Source organism: Piliocolobus tephrosceles, chromosome 15 (genome assembly GCF_002776525.5).
Source record: "Piliocolobus tephrosceles isolate RC106 chromosome 15, ASM277652v3, whole genome shotgun sequence".
Classification (NCBI taxonomy): Eukaryota; Metazoa; Chordata; class Mammalia; order Primates; family Cercopithecidae; genus Piliocolobus; species Piliocolobus tephrosceles.
Window position 1 is genome coordinate 107,118,829 of NC_045448.1, and position 14,171 is coordinate 107,132,999.

Genomic DNA, 14,171 nt, shown 5'->3' on the forward strand with positions numbered 1-14,171 from the left:
TAGAGATGCGGTTTTGCCATGTTGGTCAGGCTGGTCTCGAACTCTTGACCTCAGGTGATCCACCCCCCCTCCCCGGCCACTCAAAGTGCTGGGATTACAGGCGTGAGCCACCGCGCCCAGCCTGCTCTCTTTCTTACTAGCTGCAATCTCACTGCAAGGAGACACTGCATAGTGCTTTACAGCATGGCTTCTAGGGCCACATAGCCTGAGGTTGTCACTCAGCTGTCATGTGACTGGGAAAGACTGTTGGCCTCTCTGAGCCTCAGTTTCCCATCTACAGCACTTGGAGGATTAAATAATTATTCCATAAATGTTAAAATGTTAACCACTGCTACAGGCACATGCATTTCCTGTTCTTTTTTTTTTTTTACTTTTTAATTTAAAAAAAATTTTTTTTTTTTTTTTTTTGAGACGGAGTCTCGCTCTGTCGCCCAGGCTGGAGTGCAGTGGCCGGATCTCAGCTCACTGCAAGCTCCGCCTCCCAGGTTCACGCCATTCTCCTGCCTCAGCCTCCCGAGTAGCTGGGACTACAGGCGCTCGTCACCTCACCCGGCTAGTTTTTTGTATTTTTTAGTAGAGACGGGGTTTCACCGTATTAGCCAGGATGGTCTCGATCTCCTGACCTCGTGATCCACCCGTCTCGGCCTCCCAAAGTGCTGGGATTACAGGCTTGAGCCCCCGCGCCCGGCCCAATTTTTTAAAAAATTTTAAACACAGGGTCTCACTCTGCCACCCAGGCTGAAGTGCGGTGATGCAATCATAGCTCGTGTAACCTCAAACTCCTGGCCTCCAAGTGACCACAGATCTTTGTTGCAGAGGCAAGATGGGGCTCCAAGGGAACAGAGACTCAGCTGGTGGCCTCTTCCCTCCCTCCCTGAGACACCTGGGAGGCAGCAGAGGACCAGTGAAGCTGAAATGAAAACGCGTGACTGGCAAACAGGGCTGTGCTCCTTCCTTCCCCTGCCCCTCCCACAGGGCAGCCCTCACATGATGCTCCTGCAGTCGGAACACGGATGCGCTGGCGGTCAGGACGGCGGGCTTAACTTCCCCCATTTTGGAAGTGGGGGAAACTAAGTAAATGAGGAGAATTTCCTCTTTCACTTTCATTTTTTTCCATTGAGCTCTGCCTTCTGTTACCCTGACTATATACACTGAGGTCCAGATAAGATGGCATCTGAATTAGCATATAATTATATAGAGGGTTCTTTTGAGCTCAGTCTCATTATTTATTTATTTATTTTTAATAAGCTTTCTATATTTAATTTAATTTTTTTTTTTTTTTAGATGGAGTCTCCTCCTATCACCCAGGCCGGAGTGCAGTGGTGTGATCTTGGCTCACTGCAACCTCTACCTCTAGGGCTGGGTTCATTCTCCAGCCCTAGCCTCCTGAGTAGCTGGGACTACAGGTACACGTACACGCCACCATATCCGGCTAATTTTTGTACTTTTAGTAGAGATGGGGTTTCACCATGGTGGCCAGGCTGATTTCAAACTCCTGGTCTGTCCGCCTCGACCTCCCAAAGTGCTGGGATTACAGACATGAGCCACTGTGCCTGGCCATTTCATTTAATTTTAAATTTTTGTGGGTACATAGAAGGTGTATCAGTGTATTTATAATTTCAAAAAAGGCACCACCCTGAACAGCAGGGCAGGCTGCCAACAGAGACAGTGTATGAGAACCGCTGTGGCCACAGGTTGGCATCAATGCCAACTGGGGCACCTTTTGGATAATAGCAATAATAATTTTAAAAATAACTAATATTTACCACATGATTACACAGTGCTGGGCACAGGGCTAAGCACTTTGCACACCTTACTTCACTTAGTCCTCACAGCAAGGTCTGAAGGGGACAGAGTCATCAACATGGATGACCAGATCACTAGCAGCTGAAGAGAAAGTCACCATTTTGGGCGTTTCATGAGATCAATTACACTGTACAAGCATTTACTAATTTTTGAAACTGACTTTTAACTCTCAGGAAAGTTTCGTGAGAAAGAGGCTTCAGTTTAAGGCGAGACTCCTGGTGACATTGCGTGTGCATAAATGCGGGCGTTTGCGAGCCTGCGTGTGCAAATGGGGGTTAGCAGATGGGTGTGAACGTGTGAGAGCGGCCCTGCCTGTGCATCTGGGAGGTGGGAGTGTGTGTGGGCACGCATGTGTGTGTGAGTGCCTGCCTGTGCCTGTGGGGGGTATGAGTGTGTGTGTACGCATGTGTGTGTGAGTGCCTGCCTGTGCCTTTGTGGGGGCTGTAAGTGTGTGTGTGCGCATGGGTGGGAGTGAGCCTGCCTGTGCCTATGTGGGGTATGAGTGTGTGTGTGCGCGCGCATGTGTGTGTGAGTGCCTGCCTGTGCCTGTGTGGGGGTATTAGTGTGGGTGTGTACACAGGTGGGAGTGGCCCTACCTGGGGTCGGGGAGGGATCCTCCTTGCACTGAGGCTCCAGGCTGCCTCCTGGCCAGAGACCAGGCGTTTCAGAGAGCCTGGGAAACCAGTCCTGCAACAACCCTACCCCTTCACAGTAAATCAGCCCTGCAGCATGGAAGCAACTCTGACCATAACCTCTGGGGAAAGATCCAGCAACACCAAGTTTAACCCCCAGCAAAACAAACTAGCAGCTGTACATCCAGCCTCTGGGCTCACCTTCCCGCAGAGGCGCACAGCACTGCCCAGCCCTTGTCCTGGTGCAGATTCTCTGAGAAACTCCCAAAGGATGATGGGGATAAAATGGATTTCATTTCTTATCAGCGGGAAATCTGAAGAACCCATCTAAACTGTGTTCCAAAAAGCATGCAGACAAGGATTTCTTTGTTGTTGTTTTTTTTTTTTGACATGGAGTCTGGTTCTGTTGCCCAGGCTAGAGTGCAGCGGCACGATCTTGGCTCACTGCAACCTCCGCCTCCCGGGTTCAAGCAATTCTCCTGCCTCAGCCTCCCAAGTAGTTGAGAATTACAGGCGTGCACCACCACAACCAGCTAAATTTTTTCATTTTTTTTCGTAGAGACAGGGTTTCACCATGTTGGCCAGGCTGGTCTCGAACTCCTGACCTCAGGTGATCCACCCGCCTCAGCCTCCCAAAGTACTGGGATTATAGGTGTGAACCACTGCACCCAGCCATGCTGTTTGTTATAAGGTTTTTGTTTTGTTGTTTTGTTTTGTTTTTAATGGAGACAAGTTCCAGCAATGAGATGTATCTCTTTTATGGCTACAGACAAATAATAAATACTAATAAAAAAAAAAGAAAGAAAATCCTCTAACAGTGGAATAGGCACGGAAGTAAGGAGTCCAGGCTCTAGCCTATGACATAAGCCAGGGGTCCTCTATGGAGCCTCCGACCCTCTCACAACAGGACGTCCTGGTGAAACGAGAGGGGTAAGAGAGGTGCAGGGCAGGTGGGCAGCAGACACAGGGGCTGGAGCAAATGGCAGCGACTGGCCAGCTGCTTCCCACCCACTCAGCCGAGGGCCAGCCGGGTACTTCTAGAAATTCTAGCACCTTCACACATCTCAGAGTCAGTTCTGCTAAGGAGTTCCAAGAATCCCTAAGACCACAGGAAGGCTTCGAGACAGCCTGTCCATCCCCCACAGGCTGGGGAGAAGGAACCAGGAGGCTCTCCGAAAATCAGTCACCAAGGCAGCAATGAAGGCCTGGCCCAGGCTGCCCTTCCACACACACTCTCCATGACTGTGAGGCCTTTCAGGAGCCAGCGCCCCGTGCGGGACAACCATGCTGGCCCCTGCCCTCAAGGAGACTGGAGGCCTGTAGTAGCGACTCCTTCAGAGGGGCCAGGCTTCCTTCCCCTCAAAGATGTCCTTGCTGTTCAGTCAACCAGGTTCACGTGGGAGGGGTGCAGAGAGATGGCACCCAGGGATCCGCACCCCCAAGTCCTTCTAGAAAGGGATGGGAAGCAGCCCGGGAGGCCCGAGCCACACCCCCACAGCTGCTGCGGAGGACGGCGAGGCTCACCCCTCAGCCCTCCGGTCTTGTCCAGGCTCTCCCAGGGCAACACGTACCAGAGTGGAAAACGCCATGTCTACCCACCCTAGCAGATTCCGCCGAAATGTCTTCCCAGACTTTTACTTACAAGACAGGCCTCCCCTTCCTAAGGGCCCCCTGCTGGTCCTGCAGGGCCGTCCCCTGATGTTGTGCTCCTATGTATTCACCCATTTTCTTTTTTTTTTTTTTTTTTTTTTGAGACGGAGTCTTGCTCTGTCGCCCGGGCTGGAGTGCAGTGGCCGGATCTCAGCTCACTGCAAGCTCCGCCTCCCGGGTTCCCGCCATTCTCCTGCCTCAGCCTCCCGAGTAGCTGGGACTACAGGCGCCCGCCACCTCGCCCGGCTAGTTTTTTTTTTTTGTATTTTTTAGTAGAGACGGGGTTTCACCGTGTTAGCCAGGATGGTCTCGATCTCCTGACCTCGTGATCCGCCCGTCTCGGCCTCCCAAAGTGCTGGGATTACAGGCTTGAGCCACCGCGCCCGGCGAATTCACCCATTTTCAAGGTTAAACATCTGCTTGGTGCTTCCCGTCCTGACCAGAGGTGAGCAGAAAAACACTGGAGAGGGATTTCCTAGTTAAAAATACGAGATGTTTGAAAAGCAAACACCAGAATAACCTAAGAACCTATCAGGGCCTCGATGCACGGCAGTGCCTTCCATTGCGCAACCGGAGGTCTGGGAAGAAAACTGTCAAGTGAAGACACGTGAGTCTCCCCTCAGTTCTGGCTCCTCTTTGGGAATCAGCCCATAGGCTGCGCGGGGCCAGCCAGAAGGAGATGCAGCTGCCCGCTGGCTGGCACGCACCGGGCCCCTCCACGTGCCCATGTTCCCTTCCCACAGCACTGCACTAAAGGGAAAGTGAGAAGGAGCCTGGGCACAGCTCTGTCAGCTGTCCCCGCTGGGACCTCTGCCTGCACCCAGAGTATCAACCAGCTCGTGTCACTCTCAGATACACCTGCCCCCGGGGCAGCTTCTCGAGATCAAAGCACCATGTTGAGGCTATTACCAGGCAGGGCTAACGGACAGCCTGTGCACAGCTGCCTTCGGGCACCACTTGTCCGAGGCTGCTCTCGCTGGGCACCCCACAGCCTAGGGTCCCATCCCACAGTCTGTACGTGGTCCTCACCCCATCGGACCTCCCAAGGAGGCTCCCGAATACCGTGCCCCCTTGGTTCTCTTCGTCCCCATCAAGGAGTCGCCCCAGCCCAGCTTCTACACACTGACATCCCCTGCACTGTCCTTTCCTCTCTCTCACATTCTATTTTTTTTTTTTTTTTTTTTTTTTTGATACAGTGTCTCACTCTGTCACCCAGGCTGGAGTACAATGGCGGGATCTTGGCTCACTACAACTTCCGCCTCCTGATTCAAGCTATTCTCCTGCCTCAGCCTCCCTAGTAGTTGGGACTACAGGCAACCATCACCACGTCCGGCTAATTTTTGTATTTTTAGTAGAGACGGGGTTTCGCCATGCTGGTCAGGCTGGTCTCAAACTCCTGACCTCAGGTGATACACCCGCCTCAGCCACCCAAAGTGCTGGTATTACAGGCGTCAGCCACTGTGCCCGGCAGCTCTCTCTCCCATTCTGCCTGCTCTTGGCTGACTCTTAAACCTTTTAGTGTTGTCCTGGCCTTGCTCCCCAGCCCCACGTGGGCATTTTCCCCTGCAAGCCTGCCTAGATGTTACTGCACACTGGTGTGGGCCACGGCCAGCAGCATGGGCATCATCTGAGAACCTGTCAGAAATGCAGACTCTCAGGCCACACCCAGACCCACTGAGTTCAAGTCTGCATTTTAACAAAATGTCCAGGCAGTCCAGTGTGAGAAGCCCTAGTGTAAACAATGCTGGGCACAGAAAAAGAGCTCAGTAATGGGTCACACCATTATCATTACCACCACTCACCTCCCTCTGCCCTCACCAAACTGTCTCTTCGTCCTCCTCTCTCGATTGCAGTTAAATGACATCATCAACCTGAATCCCAAGCTAGAAACCTCAGACTTTCACAACTACTTCCTGGCCCTGACTCCCAGATCTCCATAAGGACCAATGAGTCTAGTTACTCTCACTTCAGAGGCATCTCGCAGGCCTGCCCTCCCTCAGCCCCACAGCACCCTATCTGTGAACTCTGTGCAGCCAGGCGCTGTTCACGTGTCTCTCTCCTTGGGAGACTGTGAGTTCTGTGAACAGGGCAGTTTTATTCATCTCTGATTCCCCACAGCCAGCACAGAGTCTGACACACAGGCTTCAAAATGGTCACTGTCGGTTGAACAAACGAAAGAACAAGCAGGTGTGGGTGGGAGCGTGGGGTGGGGAGGATAAGCTACCTAAGGTGTGTCAGATGACGGGAACCAAAAGTGAATGCAAAAATCATGCAGTGTGTCTTCTTCACTTTATAAAGTTGTTCCAGGAATAAAATAAAGTCGGTGGGAAAATCTGACACGGCCTAGATGAAAATATGGGTTTTTTGTTTTGTTTTGTTTTTGAGACAGATTCTTGCTCTGTCGCTCAGGTTGGAGTGCAGTGGTACAGTATCAGCTCACTGCAACCTCTGCCTCCCGGGCTCAAGCGATTCTCCTGCCTCAGTCACCCCAGTAGCTGGGATTACAGGCATATGCCATCATATCCGGCTAATTTTTGCATTTTTTTTTTTTTTTTTTTTAGTAAAGATGGGGTTTTGCCATGTTGGCCAGGCTGGTCTCAAACTCCTGGCCTCAAGTGAGCCACCCAAACAGCTCCCAAAGTGCTAGGATTACAGGCATGAGCCACAGCCGGGAGGAGTTTTTAATGAAAATATTTCTAGCTTTTTCTCACCAATTTATACTACACTAACTTGCTGACAGGAGCAGTAACAGGTCCAAGGCCACCTCACAAGTCAGTGACCAGGTTGGCTGGAGTTACACCCAGGTCTGTACAGGGTCTAGGTGGTTATAAGGTGGGTGGGGAAAGATAAGGTGTTTAAATATGAGCTAAGTACCTGGGAGGGAAGGAGTGTCCCAGAGGGTGGGTCACAGCTAGAAGCTGGAAGGCGGGCTGCAAGTGGGGAGCGGAGCTCTGCCTTCTTCCTTCATTACTTTGCTTCAGGGTCTGGGAGAGTGGTGAAAGCAAAACACAAACTGGGGCAGGAGGAACTGGAGGCACCTTTGTTCTGAGATTCCAAGCTGGACAAACCCATCCACAACACCCAGTACTGTAAACAGTTCTACGCAAGGTTTAAGCAGAAGGGCCAAGGTTCAAATCTCAGGAGACTCTCAGGCCTGAGGGCTCGTCTCACCAACTCTTGATCTTACTCCTGTGGTCCTGCAGCACCTAGCATCATGTCTTGCACGCAGCATGGGGTTCCACAGATAGCTGGCACTAACTGCTGTGAGCCGGGAGACAGAAGCGCTGCAAGGCTGTACCCCCTGCCTTACTCCTAGGGATGCTCGGCCCCCACCTCTGCACGGATGCCCCTAGCCCATCTCTAAGTGTGCAGGAGCACATTCGTGACTCATCTAATGAGGGAAGCTGTGTAAACCCCCAGTGGTCAAAGACCACTTATTGGTGGGGAAACTGAGGCACATGGAGGGGAACCATGCATCACACTCAAGGCCCCAAACTCTACCTCTCAGTCCCCGACATGTCATCCCAGGCGCTCCTCCTGTCTGTCCTGTGTGGATGGAACTCTGAACCTGGTAAGTGCACGACCCCCATTTTTCTTTGCCCTCATCAGCTCAGAATTCTAACACTATTAAAATGGGAAGGATCCTCTGCCAAACCAGACAGGTATTCATTCACTCACTCACTCACTCGGTGCCGTGGATGGCGGCCTTACTATGCGCCAAGAGCCTTTCTAGGGGCTAGAGATACATTGACAAGGAAAACAAAGAGAGCCGCCCTTTGAAACTTAGATGCCAGTGGAAGGAGACAGACGGTAGACAGCACAGTAAATCAGCAAATTACACAGATGCTAGAGAGCGATGCGTGCTATGGGAAGAGGGGAAATCAGCACAGGGCAGGGGAGATTAGGAAGCTGGGGTGGGATGGTGGGTGCAGTTTTAAACAAGGTGGCAGGAAGGCCCCACTGACAGGTGATCTGGGAAGACAGTGAGCCATACTGACTTCTGGGGAAGAATATTCCAGCCCAAGGAAACAACCAGGGCAAAGGCCCCAGGGTGGGAGCATCCTGGTGTGTTCAAGAACAGCAAAAAGGGCCAGGTGCGGTGGCTCACACCTGTAATCCCAGCACTTTGGGAGGCCGAGGCGGGCAGATCACTTGAGGTCAGGAGTTCAAGACTAGCCTGGCTAACATGGTGAAACCCCATCTCTACTAAAAATACAAAAATCAGCCAGATGCGGTGGCACGCACCTCTAATCCCTGCTACTTGGAGGCTGAGGCACAAGAATAGCTTGAACCTGGGAGGCAGAGGTTGCAGTGAGCCGGGAGCGTGCCAGAGTAAAACTCTGTCTCAAAACAAAAGAAAACAAAACAGGTCGGGCGCGGTGGCTCAAGCCTGTAATCCCAGTACTTTGGGAGGCTGAGGCGGGCGGATCACGAGGTCAGGAGATCGAGACCATCCTGGCTAACCCGGTGAAACCCCATCTCTACTAAAAAATACAAAAAACTAGCCGGGCGAGGTGGCGGGCGCCTGTAGTCCCAGCTACTCGGGAGACTGAGGCAGGAGAATGGCGTGAACCCAGGAGGCGGAGCTTGCAGTGAGCTGAGATCCAGCCACTGCACTCCAGCCCGGGCGACAGAGCAAGACTCCGTCTCAAAAAAAACAAAACAAAACAAGGCCAGGCTGAGTGGCTCATGCCTGTAATCCTAACACTGTGGGAGGCTGAGGTGCGTGGATCGTCTGAGGTCAGGAGTTTATGACCAGCCTGGCCAACCTGGTGAAACCCCATCTCTACTAAAAATACAAAAATTAGCCGGGCGTAGTGGTGGGAGCCTGTAATCCCAGCTACTTGGGAGGCTGAGGCAGGAGAATCGGAGGAGGAGGTTGTAGTGAGCCAAGATGGTGTCACTGCACTCCAGCCTGGGCAAAAAGAGCGAAACTCCGTCTCAAAAAAAAAAAGAGAGGAAAAAAGAACAGCAAAAAGGTCAGTGCGGTTTGCCAGTCATCCATTGTTCATTCATTTATCCAACACTTACTAGAGACCCGTCTCTTTACCAAGCACTGAGTAGTGAAAACACTTAAGAAGGCATGGCCTTTACAACCTCAAAGAGCTTATAATGCTGGAGAGGGGAAAGAAGGAATACAAAGGCCCTAAAACAGGATTACTTGTGAGGCAGAAGGACTCTGGTAAAGGCTCGGGGCCCTCGCCCAACCTGGGGTGGAGGAGGGTCCAGGACAGACCCTCAGAGAGAGATGCTGGGCTAGACAGTCACCCCAGCTCTGACTCTGGTGCTGTTAACAATGTCAGCTGAAAGGCCAGGCGCAGCGGCTCACGCCTGTAATCCCAGCACTTTGGGAGGCCGAGACAGGTGGATCACCTGAGGTCAGGAGTTCCAGACCAGACTGACCAACATGGAGAAACCCCATCTCCACTAAAAATATAAAATTAGCCGGGGGTGATGGCACATGCCTGTAATCCCAGCTACTCAGGAGGATGAGGCAGAAGAATTGCTTGAACCCAGGAGGTGGAGGCTGCAGTGAGCCGGGATCCTGCCATTACACTCCAGCCGGGGCAACAAGAATGAAACTCTGTCTCAAAAAATAACAACAACAAACAAACAAATAAAACAATGCCAGCTGTTCTAACCTTGCTCCTTGTTTCTCTTAGCTAAAAAAAAAAAGCATTCCCAACACTAGACTTCTAAAGAAACTTTTTTTTTTTTTTGAGACAGTCTTGCTCTGTCGCCCAGGCTGGAAGTGCAGTGGTGCAATCTGGGCTCACTGCAACCTCCGCCTCCCGGGTTCAAGCGATTCTCCTGTCTCAGCCTCCCGAGTAGCTGGGACTACAGGCATGTGCCACCATGGCCGGCTAATTTTTTGTATTTTTAGTAGAGACGAGGTTTCACCATGTTAGCCAGGATGGTCTCAATCTCCTGACCTTATGATCTGTCCACCTCGGCCTCCCAAAGTGCTGGGATTACAGGTACAAGCCACCGCGCCCTGATGAGAAACTCTTAAATGGCAGATGGACACAAGGTGTGTGCTGTGTCCTGGGCAATCTCAGACTAAGAAGGTGGACACCAGATTGGAAGGTCTAGAAGAGGCCACACTGCAGGGAACCCAGTGAGCAAAGAGTTAAAACTGGTTTTCCAAGACCTCTGAGAATGGGGAAGTAAGCGATGGCATAAAGTCGCAGGGCCTGTTCCTTTGGGGATTGGGGGTGGAGAGTGGGGACTATCACCATCTCCTGGGCAGCCTGTGTGCAGTTTCCTGGGATTACCAGCACTGTTCCAGGGCTTGGCCTCAGGCGACTGGCCTCTGTTAAGGAGAAGACTTTCCTGGAGTAAACTGAATCTGGGGACTTTGGCTCAGCAGAGCTCTACTCTGGCCTAAGAGATGCTAGCTCTGTTTTCCCAACTTGATGAAAGGGCACTTGACAAGACAGAGCCCAAAGACAGCCCTCTCAAGACCCAGGAGGCTCCCACCCAAGAGAGCTCAGTCCTGCTGATCAAGACTGGGAGACTGGTCAGACCAATCCATACTGGTTGGATCCAGATTCCCAACTGAATTGAGAGAAGGTGCTATTGGGTGTGTCACAAGCCACAGTCCCAAACACCACAGAGGCAGTGAGGAGGAAGTTGCCCTGGAGGGTTCTAATCAGTCTCCCTACCAAGCAATAACAGAAGTCTTCAGGTCCCAAGGCTTGGTGTGGGGGGTGGGGCACAGATCCTCACTGCTTTCCTGTCCCAGGCTCGCGTACCTGTGAAAACCAGATTCCTGGCTCTGCACTCCCAAAGCCGCCCCCACCCCCGCCCCACCGCAGCCTCTGCCTTCACCACCAGGGGTCTGTCTCTCCAGTCTCTGCAGGGAGGCCACCTTCCCCAGGGCTCTCCCCGACTCTAGCTTACTTTACTCAAGTCGTCCTCAGCTCCGATGCTGAGATTCAGTCTGTTGAACTTAAGAGGGTACCAACCCACCACCCTGGCCCTGACCCCAGCATCTTTTCAGACCAAACCTGGCAAAGCCAGCTCCTGCCTATCCCACTCCAAAGCTGCCCTCCACTCTCTGTTACAGAAACACCTGCCAGCTCACTCCCTGCTAGGATTCCGAAGTCCCTCGGAGCCCTGAGTGGCCTCAGCCAGCAGGAGCTCTCCTACGAGAATGAAGGCTGGGAGGGTGTTTAGAAAGCAAAGTCCTCAAGTTTGGGATGAGCCCCTCACCTCCATTCCTTTAAAAAGAGCTTCCCTTTCTGCCTCCTCACTTCCTTCAGCCTAGGAGGGTTCCACTCCATAATTGGCTTGTTTACTGCCACTTTGAGGGTTTCTGAATGGCTGAGGTGGGAGGAAAATTTTGCTGGAAGAAAAGGAGTGTGTGCCTTGAGTTTTGAGGCTGATGAGTAAACCCTCCAAATGTCTCTCTAACTACCTGCGAAATGGCCAAGAACCTGGGTGAGAAAAAAACACAAGGCAGTGCAAGGCAGCTGAAGATTTCCAGCAGACCACTGGAGGGAAGCTAATGTTGGCACCAGGGAAAGACAGGACAATTACCAAAACTTAATCTGCTTGTGTCTGCTGAATAGTCGAAAGCGCCACTTGGCATTGTTCTGAACAGCAAGCCAATGAGAGACCTCCCAATTCTGCTTCTGTGGGTTAGCACCTCCAGTGACATCACTCCCCTGCTCAAAAACCTGTAGCTCCATGCGGGGAGCAAATTTAGCATCCACCACCAGGCCCCAGACTACTCCAGCCATTGACAACTGAGCATCAGAGCCACTATGCCCACGAAACAGGACCATCTCCTGGGCCACAAGCACACCTTTGCTTCTCCACTTGGGTTCTCTGCTTGCGGGGTTTCCTCTGTCTCAAGCAGCAAGCCTCTCCACCTTTTAAGGTTCTCCTCAAATGCTCCTTCCCCTGTAAATTCCCCAATTTCCAGCCCCTTCTCGACTCCACCCCATACTCTAAATCTCCATCACCCTGGCCTCTCTTCAGGCATCTTACTCTGTCTTGCTTCAACAGCTCCCTGAGGCCTTGCTCCAGCCCTCCGAGAGAGCGAGTGTGTCTTATTCAGCTTTGATTCATCAGGAGCACACAGCATACTACCTGGCAGACGGCAGACACTTGAGAATGGGTCTACTGCTCCAAAATCGTTCACCTCAGAGGCATAGGAAGTGATGGGCAAAGGGACACAGAGTCACACAAACAGAACACTAAAGCCAGCAGACACAAAACACGCCAGGAGACAAGAGGCGTCTCGAGGAAAATGAACCAGGGGAATTATATCCGGCCTTACCCTTCTTGAACTCCTCCAGCATGGCATCCAACTTGGTGTCATGGAAGACAAAGTGCACCGGGTGGTTGTAGAAGCGAGTGATTGTCTTGAGCGGGGTGCAGTCATCGGGGTCCACAAAGGCCAAGTCTTTGACATAGAGAATATCTACAATATTGGACTGCTCATCTTCGAACACCGGGATGCGGGTATAGCCGCTTTCCATAATCTCCGACATGGTGTTGAAGTCCAGGATGGCATCGCTGCGGATCATGAAGCAGTCCTGGAGCTGGGTCATGATGTCCTCTACGGTTTTGGTGCGTAGTTCCAGGGCACCCTGGATCATATTGAGCTCCTCTTTCACGAGGTCATTATACGGCTCCGTCACCTTCAACATCTCCATCAGCTTCTCCCGGTTGTAAACAGTGCGAATCTCCTGGCCCAGAAAAAAGTCCAGGAGCTTGCTGATGGGAAAACTGAGGGGGAAGGTGAGCAGCATAAAGAATTTGGTGAGAATGATGGTGTTGGCACCCACAGCCAGCCCGTGTCGGGAGCACAGGGCCTGAGGTAGGATCTCCCCAAAGATGACAATGCCAATGGTGGAGGAGGCCACCGCCATGAGGCCGGACCCGATGAGGTTGTCTAGAAGGATGGTGAGGGAGGTGTTGACCAGCACGTTCCCCAGGAGCAACGAACAAAGAAGGTAGTTGCCCTTGCGCCGGATGGGCTCAATCTTGCGGGCATAGCGCCTCTCCTTCTCGGTGCCACAGTTCTGCACGATGCGCAGCTCCATGGGGTCCAGGGCCATAAGCCCGAGGTTGAGACCAGAAAATATGCCCGACAGCACCAGCAGCACTGTAATGAGGAGGATGTGCAGCCAGAGAGGCAGGAACCTCCCAGGCTCCTCCACCATGAAGAGCAGTGAGTCCTTGTCCGTCCACTTCAGCCAGGGCCCGTCGGGCTGGGCCCGGGTGCACAGTGCATACAGCTTCATGTTCTCGCTCCTCCGGAGGAACTTGGTGAGCACCACCAGCACGCCGGACGTGTTCCCGCGGCTCACGTTCACCAGCTGCTGGACAACCAGGTCCTTGGTGAGCTCGAGACAGCTGGTGGACGTGTGGAGGGTCTCCGCATCGTCCACCTCGGTGAAGGAGATCAGGTTCCCGGAGATGTTGCCCAGGCTGTAGCCGTACAGCCTCAGGTTCACGGTGCTGCCCTCGGACACGAAGATGATGCCATCCGGGTTCGTCCCACACGACTTGTTGCAGCTCGCCAGCCTCATGCCCACGATCGCGCCCTGCTGGGGGCTGCCCTGGCCCCGGGCCCCCCGCGCCCACAGCAGCACCAGCAGCACCGGCGCCGCCAGGAGGAGGCGCCCGCGGGCCGACCCGACGCCCGGGCGCCCGCCCCCGCCCACCGGCGCCATGTTGCTCTGGCTCTGCCGCCGCCGCCGCCGCTCCCCGCGCCACGCCGCGCGGCCCCGCTCCGCACCACCGCTCCGGCCGCTCCGGCCGCTCCGCTGCCACTGAGCCAACTGCCCGGGCCGCGAGCCTGACGTCAGGTCAGCGCCCCGCCCGCCACGCCCCGCCTTCCCACGCCCCTCATTTGCATTGGAGGCCCCGCCCCCGGGGCGCGCTGCTCCAGCCCCTGCCCTTAAGGGGGTCCAGACGCTTAAGGTGGAGCAGCGCCGGAGCGCGAGAGCCGCCGGCGGGGACAGGCCCAGTGCTCAACCTTCGCGCCCTTTCCCGGCTTTCTCTGCCCGTGGGGCCAGTTCTCCTTCTCCGGGACGTGGTCTCCTGGCCACGGCGTTCCTATTCCTC

General features: G+C 53.4%; 1 protein-coding gene across 1 annotated transcript in view; it reads right to left on the bottom strand.

Moving 5' to 3' along the window:
* The window catches only part of CNNM4 (cyclin and CBS domain divalent metal cation transport mediator 4), a 47,912-nt gene extending 34,015 nt beyond the window's left edge, over positions 1-13,897 (bottom strand). The window contains exon 1 of the mRNA XM_023211463.3: positions 12,376-13,897. Coding sequence (XP_023067231.1) covers positions 12,376-13,777 — 1,402 coding nt within the window. The 5' untranslated portion in view covers positions 13,778-13,897. The remainder of the gene's footprint in view (positions 1-12,375) is intronic.
* Positions 13,898-14,171: the final 274 nt, after the last annotated feature.